At 38.1% G+C, this 16,310-nt stretch overlaps 2 protein-coding genes across 2 annotated transcripts; both read left to right on the forward strand.

Annotated features, from left to right (window-relative positions):
* Positions 1 to 2,230: 2,230 nt before the first annotated feature.
* Positions 2,231 to 4,266, forward strand: LOC126790860 (sugar transport protein MST4-like). Its single transcript, XM_050517217.1, has 5 exons — positions 2,231 to 2,360; positions 2,491 to 2,813; positions 2,931 to 3,055; positions 3,212 to 3,503; positions 3,610 to 4,266. The coding sequence occupies exons 1-5, from the start codon at positions 2,231 to 2,233 to the stop codon at positions 4,264 to 4,266; spliced, it is 1,527 nt and encodes a 508-aa protein (XP_050373174.1).
* Positions 4,267 to 9,412: 5,146 nt separating this feature from the next.
* LOC126790483 (sugar transport protein 13-like) lies at positions 9,413 to 11,363 on the forward strand. The gene is made up of 5 exons (XM_050516729.1): positions 9,413 to 9,545; positions 9,634 to 9,956; positions 10,086 to 10,210; positions 10,307 to 10,598; positions 10,695 to 11,363. Exons 1-5 carry the CDS (start codon positions 9,413 to 9,415, stop codon positions 11,361 to 11,363), a joined length of 1,542 nt encoding a protein of 513 aa, XP_050372686.1.
* The last annotated feature ends 4,947 nt before the right edge of the window (positions 11,364 to 16,310 follow it).

Raw genomic sequence — 16,310 nt, forward strand, 5'->3', positions numbered from 1 at the left:
CGTCCGAAGTCTAGATATCAAGAAGGATCCCTTCCGTCCTAAAGAGGATGATGAAGACGTTCTTGGTCTTGAAGTTCCATACCTTAGTGCGATTGGGGCACTATTGTATCTTGCTCAATGCACTAGACCGGACATATCTTTCGCAGTGAACTTATTAGCTAGATTTAGCTCCGCACCTACGCTACGTCATTGGAATGGAATCAAGCATTTGTTTCGATACTTGAAAGGTTCCCTTGACATGGGATTGTTCTACCCCTATTGCAGAGAGAACACTGCCACGGTATCTCCCCACACCACCGCCGTCGCCGACCCCGGCCTTGCCGCCGTACGCCGCAGCGACGCCGCCGGCCGCCATGGCGTGGAGACCGTGCGCGGTGCCGAGAGCAGCCACCGGTCCCGTGCAGCTCTTTCCCCCGATGCAAAGACTCCAAACAACTTGTTAGTTGGTTATGCCGACGCAGGGTACCTCTCTGACCCTCACAAAGCTCGTTCTCAAACCGGTTATGTGTTCACCATTGGGAATACGGCGATATCTTGGAGATCCACAAAGCAATCTCTTGTTGCTACTTCTTCGAATCACGCGGAGATCATCGCTGTCCATGAAGCAGTGAAAGAATGTGTTTGGCTACGATCACTTGTTCGCCATATTCGTGATTCTTGTGGATTAGTCTCTACAACTGATCAACCTACGTGCATTTATGAAGATAATGCTGCTTGCATAGAGCAGACGAAGTTAGGTTTCATCAAGGGAGACAACACCAACCATATTTCGCCTAAGTTCTTCTACACCGTTCAACAACAGAAGTTCTTGAATGTTCAGATCAATCAAGTGAGTTCAGAATCCAATGTTGCGGATTTGTTCACCAAGTCTTTGCCTAAATCTACTTTTGTGAAACATGTGAAGAGCATTGGCATGCGTCGTTTATCGGAACATTAGAGTTTGGTAGACTTCAGGGGGAGTCTACATCACATGTTAAGATCCTTAAGTAGTTGGTGCGTTGTGCTCTTTTTCCCTTCGATCAAGCTTTTGTTTTACCCAAGAGGTTTTTGTTTTGCTTGACAAGGTTTTTACCGAGGCAACGATGTGTGCACCATGCAATCTAGGCATGCGACACAAGGGGGAGTGTTCCGGGAGAATTACTATTCTACCCTTGTGTGTGTCTTAGCCTAATAGGTTTCCTGTTAGGAGATAGATTAGCATCTCCGTAGTAGATTAGGACTCCGAATCCTACGGGATTGTGGTGTTGTAAATGCCTATATATAAGCCCCCATATCATTCAATAATATACAAGTATTTCATCCTCAAACAACTTAGTTGGACTTGAGCCGCACCGGGCAATGCATTGGATCCGCTCCTGATCATTGATATATACTGCATGCGTGATATCTGCTACTAGCTAGCTACGTACGTACGTACATGCATGTCTACATCGATCCCAAACATTTTCTAAGTACTGGATTGATATATTCCTGTGTTCGTGCATGATATATAGTCATGTTTCAACTTTTAATTATAATTGCTACTCGTAGGCTCCTAGCTAGCTAGTTCCACAAATACTTTGCAGATAGTTTGCGCACAATTCATATATATATATATATATATATATATATCTGCTGGCTTCTACACGAATATCTGTTATTGCTAGTAATCGATACGAGAGATAAGTATATATATAAAAAATCACTTTCAATCCGTAGCATGACATATGTCAATTCATTAATGTTTTGCCTTATTAGCAAAAAAGAACTTTTCTACACTTAGACGATATAAATAGAAGTCTTAAAATATCCATACTGTCAACTAATTAGTTTCAACCGAAACCAAAATTAGCAAAACCAGTGTGTAATATTAGTAGGTACATGAATTATTATCTAATGTTGGCATGGCCAGTCTAAATATATCATGTTCACCAGTGATCAACCAGTAACGAGAATGAGTAATTTGAAGACCTAGTGTAAACGAATCCAGGTGGAAGGATGTTATCCGATTAACACAGAGACTGATTATCCACTTTCTACGTTGTTTCAACGTTCGTTGCCCTGAGGTCTTCAACTATATATATAACCATTCAAGCACACATATCATTTCAACGAGCTAGTCTCTTCTTTTTCTTAAGTTGTCTTCAAGTCAACTAGTAAAGATAAATATGCTTTCTTGCATGTAAACTCATATGCTATTTCACGATTAAGGTATAGAAAAAAAATTTAGTGGAATTAGGAAGAAGAAACCATGGCAGGCGGATTTGGCGCTGCAACCGGAGGCACGGAATTTGAAGCAAAGATCACACCCCTTGTGATCATTTCTTGTATAATGGCAGCTAGCGGAGGCCTAATGTTTGGTTATGATATCGGAATTTCAGGTACGTATGTGGAACAAATACTGGAAACAAACAAGCACTGTTTCTAACTATATCCGGCACGCATGAACAAGAAAAAATGCAACTTAATTACTTTTTTATGCAGTTAATAAAATTTGATGGATCGGTGCAGGGGGTGTTACATCAATGCCAGACTTTTTGAAGGAGTTCTTCCCACATGTTTACAGAAATCAACAAAACCCAGGACTTACTGGAAATTACTGTAAATATGATAATCAAGGGTTACAGATGTTCACATCTTCACTGTACCTGGCTGCTTTGATAGCAACATTCTTTGCATCGTACACAACGAAAGCACTAGGTCGAAAGATGACCATGTTGATAGCCGGAATTTTATTTTTAGCTGGAACAGCTTTCAATGCTGCAGCTATCAACCTTGCCATGCTCATTATCGGGAGGCTCTTACTTGGTTGTGGAGTTGGTTTTGCTAACCAGGTAATTCTTTAGTTATTTCTCCAACTAAAAATACTACCGATTGTTGGCATACTTTTATTCGAGTGTTTTTCAATTCAAATGGATCAGTTTGTCTAATTTTCTTTATACATGTAACAGGCGATTCCACTATTTCTATCGGAAGTTGCACCCACAAGAATTCGTGGGGCACTTAACATACTCTTCCAGCTTAATATCACCATTGGCATTCTGGTTGCAAATCTTATCAACTATGGAACATCCAAGTAAGCCCCGTGATATCACATGTTATACGTATATATGAGCACTATTAAGTTATTGAGTAACATAAGTGGATTCAAATCATCATTTATCGATCTATTTGTCTTCGAGTTTTGTTTTAGTAACAGCTGTTAGTAACTAAATTGCTTGTGATACCACAGAATTACAGAAGGTTATGGCTGGAGAATATCACTGGGTTTAGCTGGGGTCCCGGCACTTCTCCTAACCGTGGGGTCTCTTATTGTAGTAGACACTCCTCACAGTTTGATCGAACGAGGTAAGTTGGAACAAGGAAAAGCAGTTCTTAGAAGAATTCGCGGTGTCAACAATGTTGAACCAGAATACTTGGAGATTGTTGAGGCAAATCGTGCAGCATTCGAAATCAAAAACCCCTTCCAAAATCTCTTAAAGCGTAGGAACAGACCTACTTTGGTCATTGCAATGATGATGCAGGTCAATACTTCAGTGTTCTTGAGTTTCAATGCCATTTTTAAATTGGTATATATATGCACTTTGCTTGTTGATGAAACTAATTTCAATGGTAATATGCATGTTACAGATCTTTCAACAATTTACCGGAATTAATGCGATCATGTTCTACGCTCCAGTTTTGTTCCAGACTTTGGGATTTAAGAGTGATGCTTCACTTTACTCATCAGTTATAACAGGACTTGTCAACGTTCTCTCAACCGTTGTATCAGTTGTGCTTGTCGATAGAGCTGGTCGCCGGATGCTATTGATCGAAGCTGGGATTCAAATGTTCCTCTCTCAAATGGGAGTTGCCGTAATTATGGGACTTAAAGTTAAGGATTTTACTAACAACCTAGGACACGGCTTGGGAATTCTAGTGTTGATTTTGGTTTGTAGTTTTGTGGCGTCTTTTGCATGGTCTTGGGGTCCTCTAGGGTGGTTGATCCCCAGTGAGACATTCGCTGTTGAAGCTCGCTCGGCTGGCCAAAGTATAGCTGTTTTTACCAACATGCTCTTCACATTTGTTATAGCGCAAGCCTTCCTTTCAATGCTTTGCCACATGAAGGCTGGGATATTCGTTTTCTTCTCTGCTTGGGTTCTTGTCATGACACTTTTTACGATCTTCTTGATTCCTGAGACCAAGAATATTCCCATTGATGAGATGAATGACAGAGTGTGGAAGCAACACTGGTACTGGAAGAGATTCATGGATGACACTGAAGATGTGGGCAAGGGTCAAGTTTAAACAAGTTTACGATTTCTATTTTTCTATGGCAATCCCAAAGCATTTAGTTTCAATAACAAACATCTCGAATATTGTATATCATAACACTTGTTTAGGCTGTTCACAATTGTATGTTTTGTTGTAATAATTTTAATGCATTGGATTTTTAATGATAAAATTGAACCGCTACTTCGTTCGTCCTGTCCTACTTGATCAGTTCCTACAGTTAGACCTAACTACATATATAGACAATAAGAAATTCGCGCGCACCAGAGACTAGCTAGAAGTGTTAATGAACCGGAATCTTCCACATCTAATAGCACTAATATCATGGCTGTAATAACCCGATTTTTTGAAACGAGTATTGGATAGTTGTAAGATTTTAAATTTGTGAAATTTATATAAACGAATTTTTGATTTCTTGCGAAGCAGTATATCGTAAACGGAAACGTTATCGAAACGTTTAATTAGCAAAACGTTACGTTTCCGCGACGTAAAAATCGACTTTCATTCCGTCGCTCGGTTGCGAAAACTTTCTTCACGAAAGTTGTAGAGCTCGTCGATACGAGTTCGTGGATATGTGACACGTTCTAATCGGACGACGTACGTAAACGTTATTAACGATAGAAGTTGTTTCCGATTTTGGAAACAAGTATATAAGGACATTTTGGAGATTAGGGTTTCCATAATTGGAAAACCCTATCTCTCTCTTCACTTCCGCCTCCCTCCTTCTTTCTTTCTCTCTCTCTCTCTCCCTCCCCCGACTCACCCCTCTCCTTCAAGAAATTTCCCTCTAAGATCGGACGAACTCCGGCTCCGTGCTGCTCACCACCGGTCGCCACTCCACCACAAGCTCGTCTACATCCTTTCCGAAGCAATACGCGCCTTCCTTCATCGCGGTGGATCGACGCCGAGCCTCCCCCCTTCGAAGACTCCATCGCCGACGATCTCCCTATCCAGGCGGTCGTGGCTACACCGCTACTCCCTACGGCATCGCGAGGTCCATCTCACCAAAACCCCAAGCTCGCCACACCACTCCTCACCCCGAGCCGAGCACGGCCGATCCGACGAGCTTCGGTGAATCCAAGAGATCGATTAGGTGAGATTTAAGTTTAATTGGTTGTGATGATTGATTGTTGTAATTTTGGGATCGAATTGGAGTGGTTTTGGAGAAGATCGGAGGAAGGAGGGGTATGGTGAACACCGCCGCCTTAGGCGGCGCGTGTGGGAGCATGTAGGGGCATAAGGGCGGCGTGAGGCCGGAGAGGGGGAAGGGAGAAGAAAAGGGAGGGATTTGAGGTAGCGGTGGCGTGATACGCGCCGCCACGTGCGGCGGTGTGAACAATTCTGACAGAAGGGTATTTTGGTAATTTACTCTGTACGGTAAATGTAAATGTAATTTTTATTTACTACGGTAAATGTAATTAAATTTTACCTTCGGTAAATGTAAATATAAATTACTTTCAGTAAATGTAAAAAGTAATTTGTAAAGGTAATTAGTAAATTTTATTTACTGAGATTGTATTTACATTTAAATAGTACTTATACGTACAGAAATACGTATATAATATTTATGCGTACATAAATACGTATTAATATTTATATGTACAGAAATACGTATTAATATTTATACGTACAGAAATACATATTAATATTTATACGTACAGAAATACGTATATAATATTTATACGTACAGAAATACGTATATAATAATTATACGTATAGAAATACGTATTAATCGTATATTTGTACAGTAACCGTGAATAGTAACAGTGAGCAGTAACACTGAACAGTAATTTCGTAAAACCGAAAATTGCTGAACAGTAACCGATTATTCCTGTTTCGGCATTTAAAGGTTTACGAAACGATTCTAAATTCTTTTCTTATCTTTTCAAGGTGATCGTTAAATCAAGGAAAGGAATTATCTTCGGGAATTGTGGGATTACGCTCAAGTCAATAAGGTGAGTAAAATCTTACTTATTTACGAATCTACCCTTGCGGTGATTCCAAGATTTTTGCAAGAGTTTTTAATATTGAATTACGACACGTATACAATATAGTGGATTACGTATATATCGTATAAATGGTAATAAATACATATATATAGTTTGCTATATTATATACTGTTATGAATTCATTGGAATTGGTCATTTCGAATGACGAGAATTAAATGTTGAGCATGTGATGTGATTTTTGTACAATATGAGGTGTGATTATTGTACGTGGTTTTAACATGAGTTGTTAAAATGTTTTGTCTTCGGACGAGTTTTTGTCTTCGGACGTGTTTATGAAATATGACATGTATACGATATAATGGATTATATATATATTGTATAAATGGTAAATATGTACATATATATATAGTTTGCTATATAATATATTGTTATGATTTTATCGTGATTTATGTCATTTCGATGACGAGATTTAAATATCGAGCATGTGATTTTGATTTGTACAATATGATGTGAGATTATTGTACGTGATTTTAACATTGAGTTTGTTAAAATGTTGATTTGTCTTCGGACATGATTTTTGGTACAATATGATGTGAGATTATTGTACGTGATTTTAACATTGAGATTGTTAAAATGTTGATTTGTTTTCGGACATGATTTTTGGTACAATATGATGTGAGATTATTGTACGTGATTTTTAACATTGAAATTGTTAAAATGTTGATTTGTCTTCGGACGTGATTGGTACAATATGATGTGAGATTATTGTACGTGTTTGGCAAGTCGGAACCTAGCCTTTGGCCGGGCGAAAGTTACGATACAGTTAGAGCTCTAGTCTGTCTGCCTTAGTACTGCATGTGAGGTAACGGGTGGTTATCTGCTCATGGGTACTCAGATTGTTTTGGATGTTGGGTAGCGGGTGGCTATCCAATATCGGCGGTGTATTACGAGAGGGGTAACAGATGTGTACCAGCGTTCTTGGTACCCGTATTATAAATGCATTTGGGTAACCAGAAGGGTTACTTAATTTCTCATGAGCGCTTCTTTTTCTTTGGGACAACCAGATGGGCCGTCCACTGACTCATGAGTGCATTTATATTTGTTTGATTTGTGGATTTTCGTATATATTGATATGCGAGTTATATATTTTCATTTTACTCATACGAGCTGTAAAGCTTACCGGGTTTGTGTTTACAATCCCGGTGCACCAATTCGATGGTGTAGTAGATAACTCCGCAGGTGTGGATTAGCGGGAATTGACGGACCGCTCAGAGGACTTGAAGTTATTTATCTCCAGCATGCGTGAGGATTTGGTGTGATTATCTTGTGAGGATTATACATTTCCAATTGATATAATGTTGAATTATATGTTTGGTTTGTAATAATTGGTTTTCTGAGTTGTATTGAGAACTCAGTGATGATCCGCTGTGCACGTTAAATGATTTCGATTTCATTGAGATTGTTTTGGTGTTCTAACGACTTTGAAATTTTGAGTTTTTAGGCTTGAAATTTTAGGGTCGTTACAATGGCTAAATCTTGGATCTGTGATTGTAATTCTAGCATTAGTTTTGATATTTGTCATAATTGTGTTTAGCTGTATTATAGGATCAGTTTTGATATGGTAGTGATTATAGATTGGAAGAGAGGTTGTGTTCTCCTATATATTGTAAATTCTGTATTCGATCAATTCAAGAGGAAATACATTTTCTTCAAGAAAGTTAGTGCATTACTCGTAAATGTGTTCACTGACATAAGTTGGTGCACGGCTTATTATTCGCCAACGATAATCTTTTAATTCTGAGTAGTCGGGGAGTTGCAACAAAAGGAAGGGGTCAAACTATATATCAGCAAATTGCAAAGTAATACATTCAATATAAGGAAAATATTCCTGAATTAGTAGCATGTAAAATTAAGGAGCATGTTGTATCGAGTTTGAAACATGTACATCTAGACTACACTTAGGGCTAGTTCTGTATTGCTGCGACTTTAAAAAAAAATCTGTTTCTACCATATTATAAAAAAATCAACTTTGAACTAAATAAGTTCGTGTTTGGTAAAAATTACTTTTACAAGTGTTGTTAATAAATAAATTGTTTAGTAAATTTTTAACAACACTACTGTAACGACAAAAAAGACATGATTTTGTTTTAACATATTAAGAATGATTATAAATAAGAGAGTTATTTGAGAATTTACAGAAAAATATTAACATTTATTGGGTTTTGAATAAAAGCAGCTTCTAAAATCAACTTTCAGGTTGTTTATAAAATCTGTTGTGAGTGACCTATAAATTCTAAAAAAAATTGATTTTCTGAAATTACCAAATATTATAAATTTTAAAAGTTGACCTAGAAGTTGATTTTTGTTTTTTGGTCAAAAGAAGCTGATGTTTTTAGAAGTGAAGTTGTACCAAATTAGGCCCTAAAAAGTAGGTTATGTGCTAGGCTAAAGTGAAACGAAATAAAAAAAATGTACAACAATAGCTTTGAATATAAAACTCAACTTCTATTTTCCGGGGACGACATAATAGTGACTATATATCTAGAGACGAGGATGAACTCATGCAGTCAGCAGCTTCATGCTCCACTCCAGGTTTTTTCTTAATAATGGTTTAATTAGGGTTTAAATTACCTGGAGAAAAAAAATAATCAGTACAGATGAGGAAAGACATACAACTACAACATTAACTTTCAAAGACACATAGACGATTTATTACCTACACATAGATGATTCTCTAAACCCCTAAAATGATCGATATAATCTAGTAGAAGAAATGTGAATTATTCTCATGTACGTATACGTTATCAGCTGTAGCTGCTATGGATCCGTGTAAAGGGTCCAAGTAATCCACGTGGTTAAAATTTATGGATCTTGTTAAGATCATTACGTACTCTTTCTTACACGACTTGATCAACAACGGTGCAACTAACTTCTCGTAATTTCTTGACTAAGCAAATCGTCGAGAATGAACACCGGCCGTAGGTCACGCCATGAGAAACGATGTTGACCATGGCACTGACTGAATCATTCATTATCTACCTTCTGGTCTAACTTGTATAATCCCTTACGCACACAAAATGAAATTCTTTAGTCGACTCTCGTCTTCTTTATTGATATCTGCATTGCTTGTAGATAATTAGGTCCCGAGAAACAACCCATTAGGTATAAATATAGCTCAAAAAAGTGTAAAGAAAATAGAGTAGATCAACATCATGGCGGGGGGATTTGGGGTTACGTCCGCAGGTGGCGAAGAATTTGAAGCAAAAATCACTCATATCGTTATCATTTCTTGCATATTGGCCGCTAGCGGAGGCCTCATGTTTGGTTATGATATTGGTATTTCAGGTAAGACTCCTGCAAATCCTAGGAAAATGCATGTGTTTCTTTCCTATGTGTCCGTTGAATACTGAAATCAAATATATATGTAATGCAGGGGGTGTTACATCCATGCCCGACTTCCTGAAGAAATTCTTTCCATTAGTATATAAGAGGCAACAAATTCCAGGGCTTGAGAGCAATTACTGCAAATATGACAACCAATACCTGCAATTGTTCACATCTTCATTGTACCTTGCTGCTTTAACGGCATCATTCTTTGCTTCTTACACTACAAGAAAGCTAGGTCGAAAGATGACCATGTTAGTTGCCGGGATTTTCTTTTGCGTTGGAACCATTCTTAATGCTGCAGCTCAGAACCTTGCCATGCTTATTATCGGGAGGCTCTTACTTGGTTGTGGAGTAGGATTTGGTAACCAGGTTGCTTAATCTCATCTTGAACTACTATTAAGTACCCATGCAATTACCCTGCTACTTTTGTGCTTCGTCAAATTCAAGCACAATATATTATTCTCTAGCTAATATGGATTGATTTTCTGTATACAAAAGGCGGTACCTCTTTTCCTTTCCGAGGTTGCACCATCAAGGATTCGTGGGGCTCTTAATATACTCTTCCAGCTCAATGTCACCATTGGACTTCTCTTAGCAAACGTTATCAATTATGGTAGTTCCAAGTAAGGCAACCATTGGACCTCTTTCGCGCTTTATGTACTTCTTTTGTTCTTGGACTACTTAAGCATAACTAATTAGAATATTTTGTACCGCGACAGGGTGACAGGGGGGTGGGGATGGAGGCTATCATTGGGTTTGGCTGGTGTTCCGTCAGTTCTATTAACGATTGGGGCTCTGATTGTGGTGGATACTCCTAACAGTTTGATTGAGCGAGGCAAGTTAGAGGAAGGAAAAGCAGTTCTTAAGAGAATTCGGGGCGTTGACAACGTTGATCCGGAGTTTTTAGAGCTTCTTGAGGCAAGTCGCATTGCTCGAGAAGTTAAGCATCCCTTCAGAAATCTGTTGAAGCGTAAGAATAGGCCTCAACTGATTATTACAGTGTTTTTGCAGGTAGTGATTGATCATTTACTTTAGTCCCTATGTTAATACAAAGCATACGTAAACTTCATTTATGTAGTTGATTGAGTTGTTGATATATGCTTGCAGTTCTTCCAGCAATTCACAGGCATTAATGCAATCAACTTCTACGCTCCAGTTTTGTTTCAGACCCTGGGATTTAAAAATGACGCTTCACTTTACTCCGCTGTTATAACAGGAAGCTGTATGGTGGTCGGAGCCATTATATCAATTTACTTGGCAGACAGAGCCGGCCGCCGCGTTCTTATGCTAGAAGGAGCTATCCAAATGTTGGTTTCTCATGTTGGTGTAACAATAATACTTGGACTTAAACTGAAAGAAACCACAAGCAGCCTTGATCGCGGAATGGCGATTCTGGTGGTAGTGTTGGTCTGCTCTTTTGTAGGTTCGTTTGGATGGTCTTGGGGACCTCTTGCCTGGCTGATAGCTAGCGAGATATTTCCGCTAGAGACACGATCGGCAGGGCAAAGTGTGACCGTCGGTGTCAATATGTTCTTTACATTCGTCATAGCACAAGCTTTCCTCTCGATGCTTTGCCACCTGAAGTTTGGCATATTCTTATTTTTCGGAGTTTTTGTGTTCATCATGTTCTTGTTTGTGCTCTTCTTGCTTCCCGAGACCAAGGGTGTGCCAATTGAAGAGATGACGGACGTTATTTGGAGACAACATTGGTTTTGGAAGAGATATATTGAGGACGATTCTGAAGATGATGCCAAGAGGGAGCAGGGATATGCTTGAAACATTCTCCGGCACCGGAACTATGTTCTAAATTTTGTTGGTCAACTTGACGATCAAATTCGATCAGCATCAAAGCCTAGTTTTTGAGCATGCTGAGCGAGGCTCATTCTTTCCTTAATATTGTTTTCATTCTTTTTTTTTTTGAAAGGAAAAGTTGTATATTGTTTTCATTCATTGTTGTAGGAAAATACGGAAAATTCTAGTATACATCAATGTATGTTGTACATCTCACATCCAACGGTTGATATTGTGTTGTTGATATTGTTTTGTAAGTAGGGTCAGAAAAATAATATACGTTTTTTTTGAAAAAGAAAAATAATATACGTTGTCAACCGTTGGATATAAAATGTATAGCATACATTATGGTATAGTAGATTAACCCGGAAAATACGATACATTAAGCTAGCTGCCAATACATTAGTGTTTTATACTAAGTTTATACTAATTAAAGTTTCTACTGGGTTAAAATAACTGAAAAATTAGCTTCTATTTCAATGTGCTAGTTGCACTTGTTCAATCCTAAATGATAAAAGAACGGAAATTTCTATTCATACATCCAAATTTGATCTAATTTAACCGAACTGGATATTTTTATTCAAATGATAAAATTAAGAATGTACATACTATATTTTATAATTATGTGCATAATGTATTCAAAATAAAAAAATTTGTATTAAAGGAACGGGCAATAGGTACATTCCCAGAGACCATTCTCCGTCAGGAGCGAGGGTGGGACTCCTTCCCTACATTGTTTGCCTCTGAAGAGCTAATAATAATAATAATAATAATAATAATTACGAAGCAACACATGTATGCTTAAGAGATGACCCGATTTCGAAGTTAAACATCTCATATATAGTTCTTTTCTTTCTAAATATTTTTTAATAAAAATTTTCACCGTCTTTTTGATGTTTACAAACAAATATAACTTCCATCTCATGTCGATTACGAGTATTCATAATGTCATGTGCATGAGAATTATATAAGTCTTCTCTATAGATTTCATTCCTATAAAGTTATAGTTCTGTAAATATATCTGAATATTTAAACAAAAACATGGCCAAAAAATGAATTTCTCTTGACAACCATTAGATCCACACAAATTTTTAGATTGAATAGAAAACCAAATTATTTGGGTGATATATATATATATATGTTAACATACCCTTATTAAGTTTTTATATTAAATATATAACTCACAAAAATTATATATATATATATATACAGTCCATATCCAGAGTGAAGCTTCACTCTGAAATTTCAGAGTGAAGTTCCAATTTTGGCACACTTTTCGGTCAAATTTTTTCAGCATAAGCGATTCAATATTTAGGTATGTTATTCAAGATCATCTATACAAAATTTCATCCAATTTGACAATGATTTGAGCTTTCAAAATTGAGATTTACACGAACGGTTCACGTTGAACAGTTTTAATTCATTCATTGATTTAATCTAATTTCAATACCTTAACGATGTCCGAATTAGATGAAATTTTGTATAGATGATCTTGAATAGCATACCTAAATATTGAATCGATTATGCTGAAAACATTTGACCGAAAAGTGTGTCAAAATTGGAACTTCACTCTGAAATTTCAGAGTGAAGCTTCACTCTGGATAGGGACTGTATATATATATATATATGTTAGTGAGGTTTGAACCGGTCCATGTGTCACGATCCCGAAATTTCGAGTATGAAACTCAAATTTCGAAGTCATGAAAAACTCTAAAACAATCTCAATAAATTGAAATCAGTTTAATGTCACAGCGGATCATTACTGAGTTCATAGTTCAACTCAGTTAAATTGATTATTACAAACCAAATTTATAATTCATGCATTATATTAAATGGAAATGTAAAAATCCTCTCAATTCTCACCACAAGATAAAATAAACAACTTCAAAGTCTTCAGTGTTGCCCGACGACTTCCGCTAATCCACACCTGCGGAATTATCTCCTACACCATCGAATAGGTGCACCGGGATTGTAACCACAAACTCGGTAAGCTTTGCATCTCGTATGAGTAAAACAACAATATAACTCGCATGAAAATATATATGAAAATACATAAGCATCAATCATAAATGCACTCATGAGTTATTGGACGGCTCATCCGATTGTCCAATAATATATAAAAATATAAATGCTCATGAGAAATCGGGCAACCCCTCTGTTTACCCAAATACATTTATAATACGGGTACTCATGAGCGCTGGTACACCTTTGTTACCCCTCATGTTAGTACACCGCTCGACATTGGGCAACCACTTGCTACCCAATATCCAAAATATAGGTACTCATAAGCGCTGGTACACCACTGTTACCCCTCATGTTAGTACCCGGCAGACAGACTAGAGCTCTAACTGAATGGTAACTGTCGCCCGGCCAAGGCTAGTATCTGACATGCCAACACGTCCGAGACATGTCCACAGACCACAAAAAACGTTTTAACATAACTCAAGTTAAAACCACGTACAAACAATCATCACATGATATTGTACAAATCAAATTGACATGCTCAAATAAATAAATATCAACGCCATAATGAACTCATTCGCAAATGGAATAATGACAGTATATATTATAACAAACCATATATATGTATTTATTTGACCAATTATACACATACACAATCCACTATATCATAGTTCATTATTTTTTAATTAAGCGTAATTATGAATCTCCGCAAGGGTAGATTCGTCATTGTGAGATTTTACTCACCTTATATCCCTGAGCATAATTTTTACGATTCCGAACTCGAATCATTTACTTGTTGTGTTGATCACCTAGAATAGATAAGAAGTGAATTTAAAAACATTACGTAAAACCTTAAATGCCAAAACAGTAATAATGTTTTATTGTTCAGCAATTTCTGGTTTTTACGAAATTACGTGCGAAATTACTGTTCACGTAATTACTATTCACGTATTACTGTACAAATACATATTGATTATGTATTCTTGTACGAGTACATACTATTTATGTATTTATGTACGTGTACATACTATTTACGTATTCATGTACGTTCATGTACTATTCCATCGTAAATATTATCTCAGTAAATAATAATTACTGATTTACCCTTCAAAAATTATTTTCACAATTACTGTACGTAAAATAATTTTACATTCACTGTACGTAAAATAAATTTACATTTACTGTACGTAAATTATTTTTTTACATTCATTGTTCGTAAAAATAATTTTACAAAAATTACTGTTTGAAAAACCCTGTTCACGCGCCACCTTCGGCAGCCGCCCTGTCCACTATGGCATTTTACATTCACCGTACGTAAAATAAATTTACATTTAATGTACGTAAATTATTTTTTTACATTCATTGTTCGTAAAAATAATTTTACAAAAATTACTGTTTGAAAAACCCTGTTCACACGCCACCTTCGGCAGCCGCCCCGTCCACTAAGGCGGCCCCACGCGCTGCTTGAACCGGTGCGCGTGGCTTGCCCACCACTGCCCAAATCCTCTCCTCTCCTTCCCCTCTTCTCCTCAACGGCCCAAGGCCGCCTCCTACCTTCCTCACGCTCTCTTACGCGCCGCCTAAGGCGGCGGTGCTCCCTCCACCTCCGATTCTCTCCCAAAACCACCCAAATCCAACACAATCCACCACAAACAACCCCAATCGATCTAATAAGCTAACCCTTACCTTGATTGAGCTTCGGAATCACCGGGAACCTCGTCGGAGAGCATGCACCGACCGTGCTTGATTCATGGTGAGGAGCAGCGCGATCTCGAGTTCCCCCTCCGATTGTAGGTGGCACCGAGGGTGAAGAGCGGTGGAGGAGCGCCTGTCTTGTGCCCTGGCTTCGTCGGAGGAGAGCATGGATGGCGGCGAGTTGTTGCAAAAATCTCTGGTAGTCGGCGTGGCTTCACGGCGGCGAGGGAGGTCGTGCCTTGTTTGGAGGAGGGTGGAGTCAAGCTGGTGAGGGCCTAGGAGCCGGCGGTGAGAGCCACGGAGGCCGGAGATGCCAGATGGCCGGCGGTGAATTTTTTGAGGGAGGGAGAGAGGTCGGGGAGAGAGAGAGCGAAGAGAGAGATAGAGAAGAGTGTAACGACCCCAAAATTTCGAGCTTAAAAACTCAAAATTCTAAAGTCGTTAAACACAAAATAATCTCAAAATATATCGAAATCATTAAAGTGTAACAGCGGATCAATTCTGAGTTCTCAATACAACTCAGATAACCAATTATTACAACCCAAATTTATAATCCATACATAAAATGGAAATGTAATAATCCTCACAAATCACTCACAAATCTCACAATGAAATTACACAAATTCTCACACACAAATCCACTAGTAGGATACGAACGACTTCGAGCCTCTGTAGTCGTCACTCGACCTCCACTAATCAGCACCTGCGGAATTATCCCCTACACCATCGAATTGGTGCACCGGGATTGTAAACACAAACCCGGTAAGCTTATAGCTCGTATGAGTAAAATCAAAATATAATTCGCATATCTAAATATACGAAAGATCACAAAACAACAAATATAAATGCCCTCATGAGTCAATGGTCAGCCCATCTAGTTGACCCAAAGAAATATGAAATGAAACGCTCATGAGAAAATTAAGTAACCCTTCTGGTTACTCAATGCATTTATAAAACGGGTACCAAGAACGCTGGTACACATCTGTTACCCCTCTCGTAATACACCGTTGATATTGGATAGCCACCCGCTACCCAACATCCAAAATAAACTGAGTACCCATGAGCAGATAACCACCCGTTACCTCACATGCAGTACTAAGGCAGACAGACTAGAGCTCTAACTGTATCGTAACTTTCGCCCGGCCAAAGGCTAGGTTTCGACTTGCCAAACACGTACAATAATCTCACATCATATTGTACCAAAATCAGGTCCGAAGACAATTCACACTTTAACAATCTCAATGTTAAAAATCTCGTACAATAATCTCACATCAT

This window comes from Argentina anserina, chromosome 4 (genome assembly GCF_933775445.1).
Source record: "Argentina anserina chromosome 4, drPotAnse1.1, whole genome shotgun sequence".
Taxonomy (NCBI): Eukaryota; Viridiplantae; Streptophyta; class Magnoliopsida; order Rosales; family Rosaceae; genus Argentina; species Argentina anserina.

Excerpts from the sequence above, each read along its gene's own strand:
- LOC126790860 (XM_050517217.1), top strand. The coding sequence starts at position 2,231 with ATGGCAGGCGGATTTGGCGCTGCAACCGGAGGCACGGAATTTGAAGCA. Across the intron at positions 2,814-2,930 it reads GAGTTGGTTTTGCTAACCAG|GCGATTCCACTATTTCTATC; the intron begins GTAATTCTTTAG and ends TACATGTAACAG. Across the intron at positions 3,056-3,211 it reads ATCAACTATGGAACATCCAA|AATTACAGAAGGTTATGGCT; the intron begins GTAAGCCCCGTG and ends GTGATACCACAG.
- LOC126790483 (XM_050516729.1), top strand. The coding sequence starts at position 9,413 with ATGGCGGGGGGATTTGGGGTTACGTCCGCAGGTGGCGAAGAATTTGAA. Across the intron at positions 9,546-9,633 it reads TTATGATATTGGTATTTCAG|GGGGTGTTACATCCATGCCC; the intron begins GTAAGACTCCTG and ends TATGTAATGCAG. Across the intron at positions 10,599-10,694 it reads TTATTACAGTGTTTTTGCAG|TTCTTCCAGCAATTCACAGG; the intron begins GTAGTGATTGAT and ends ATATGCTTGCAG.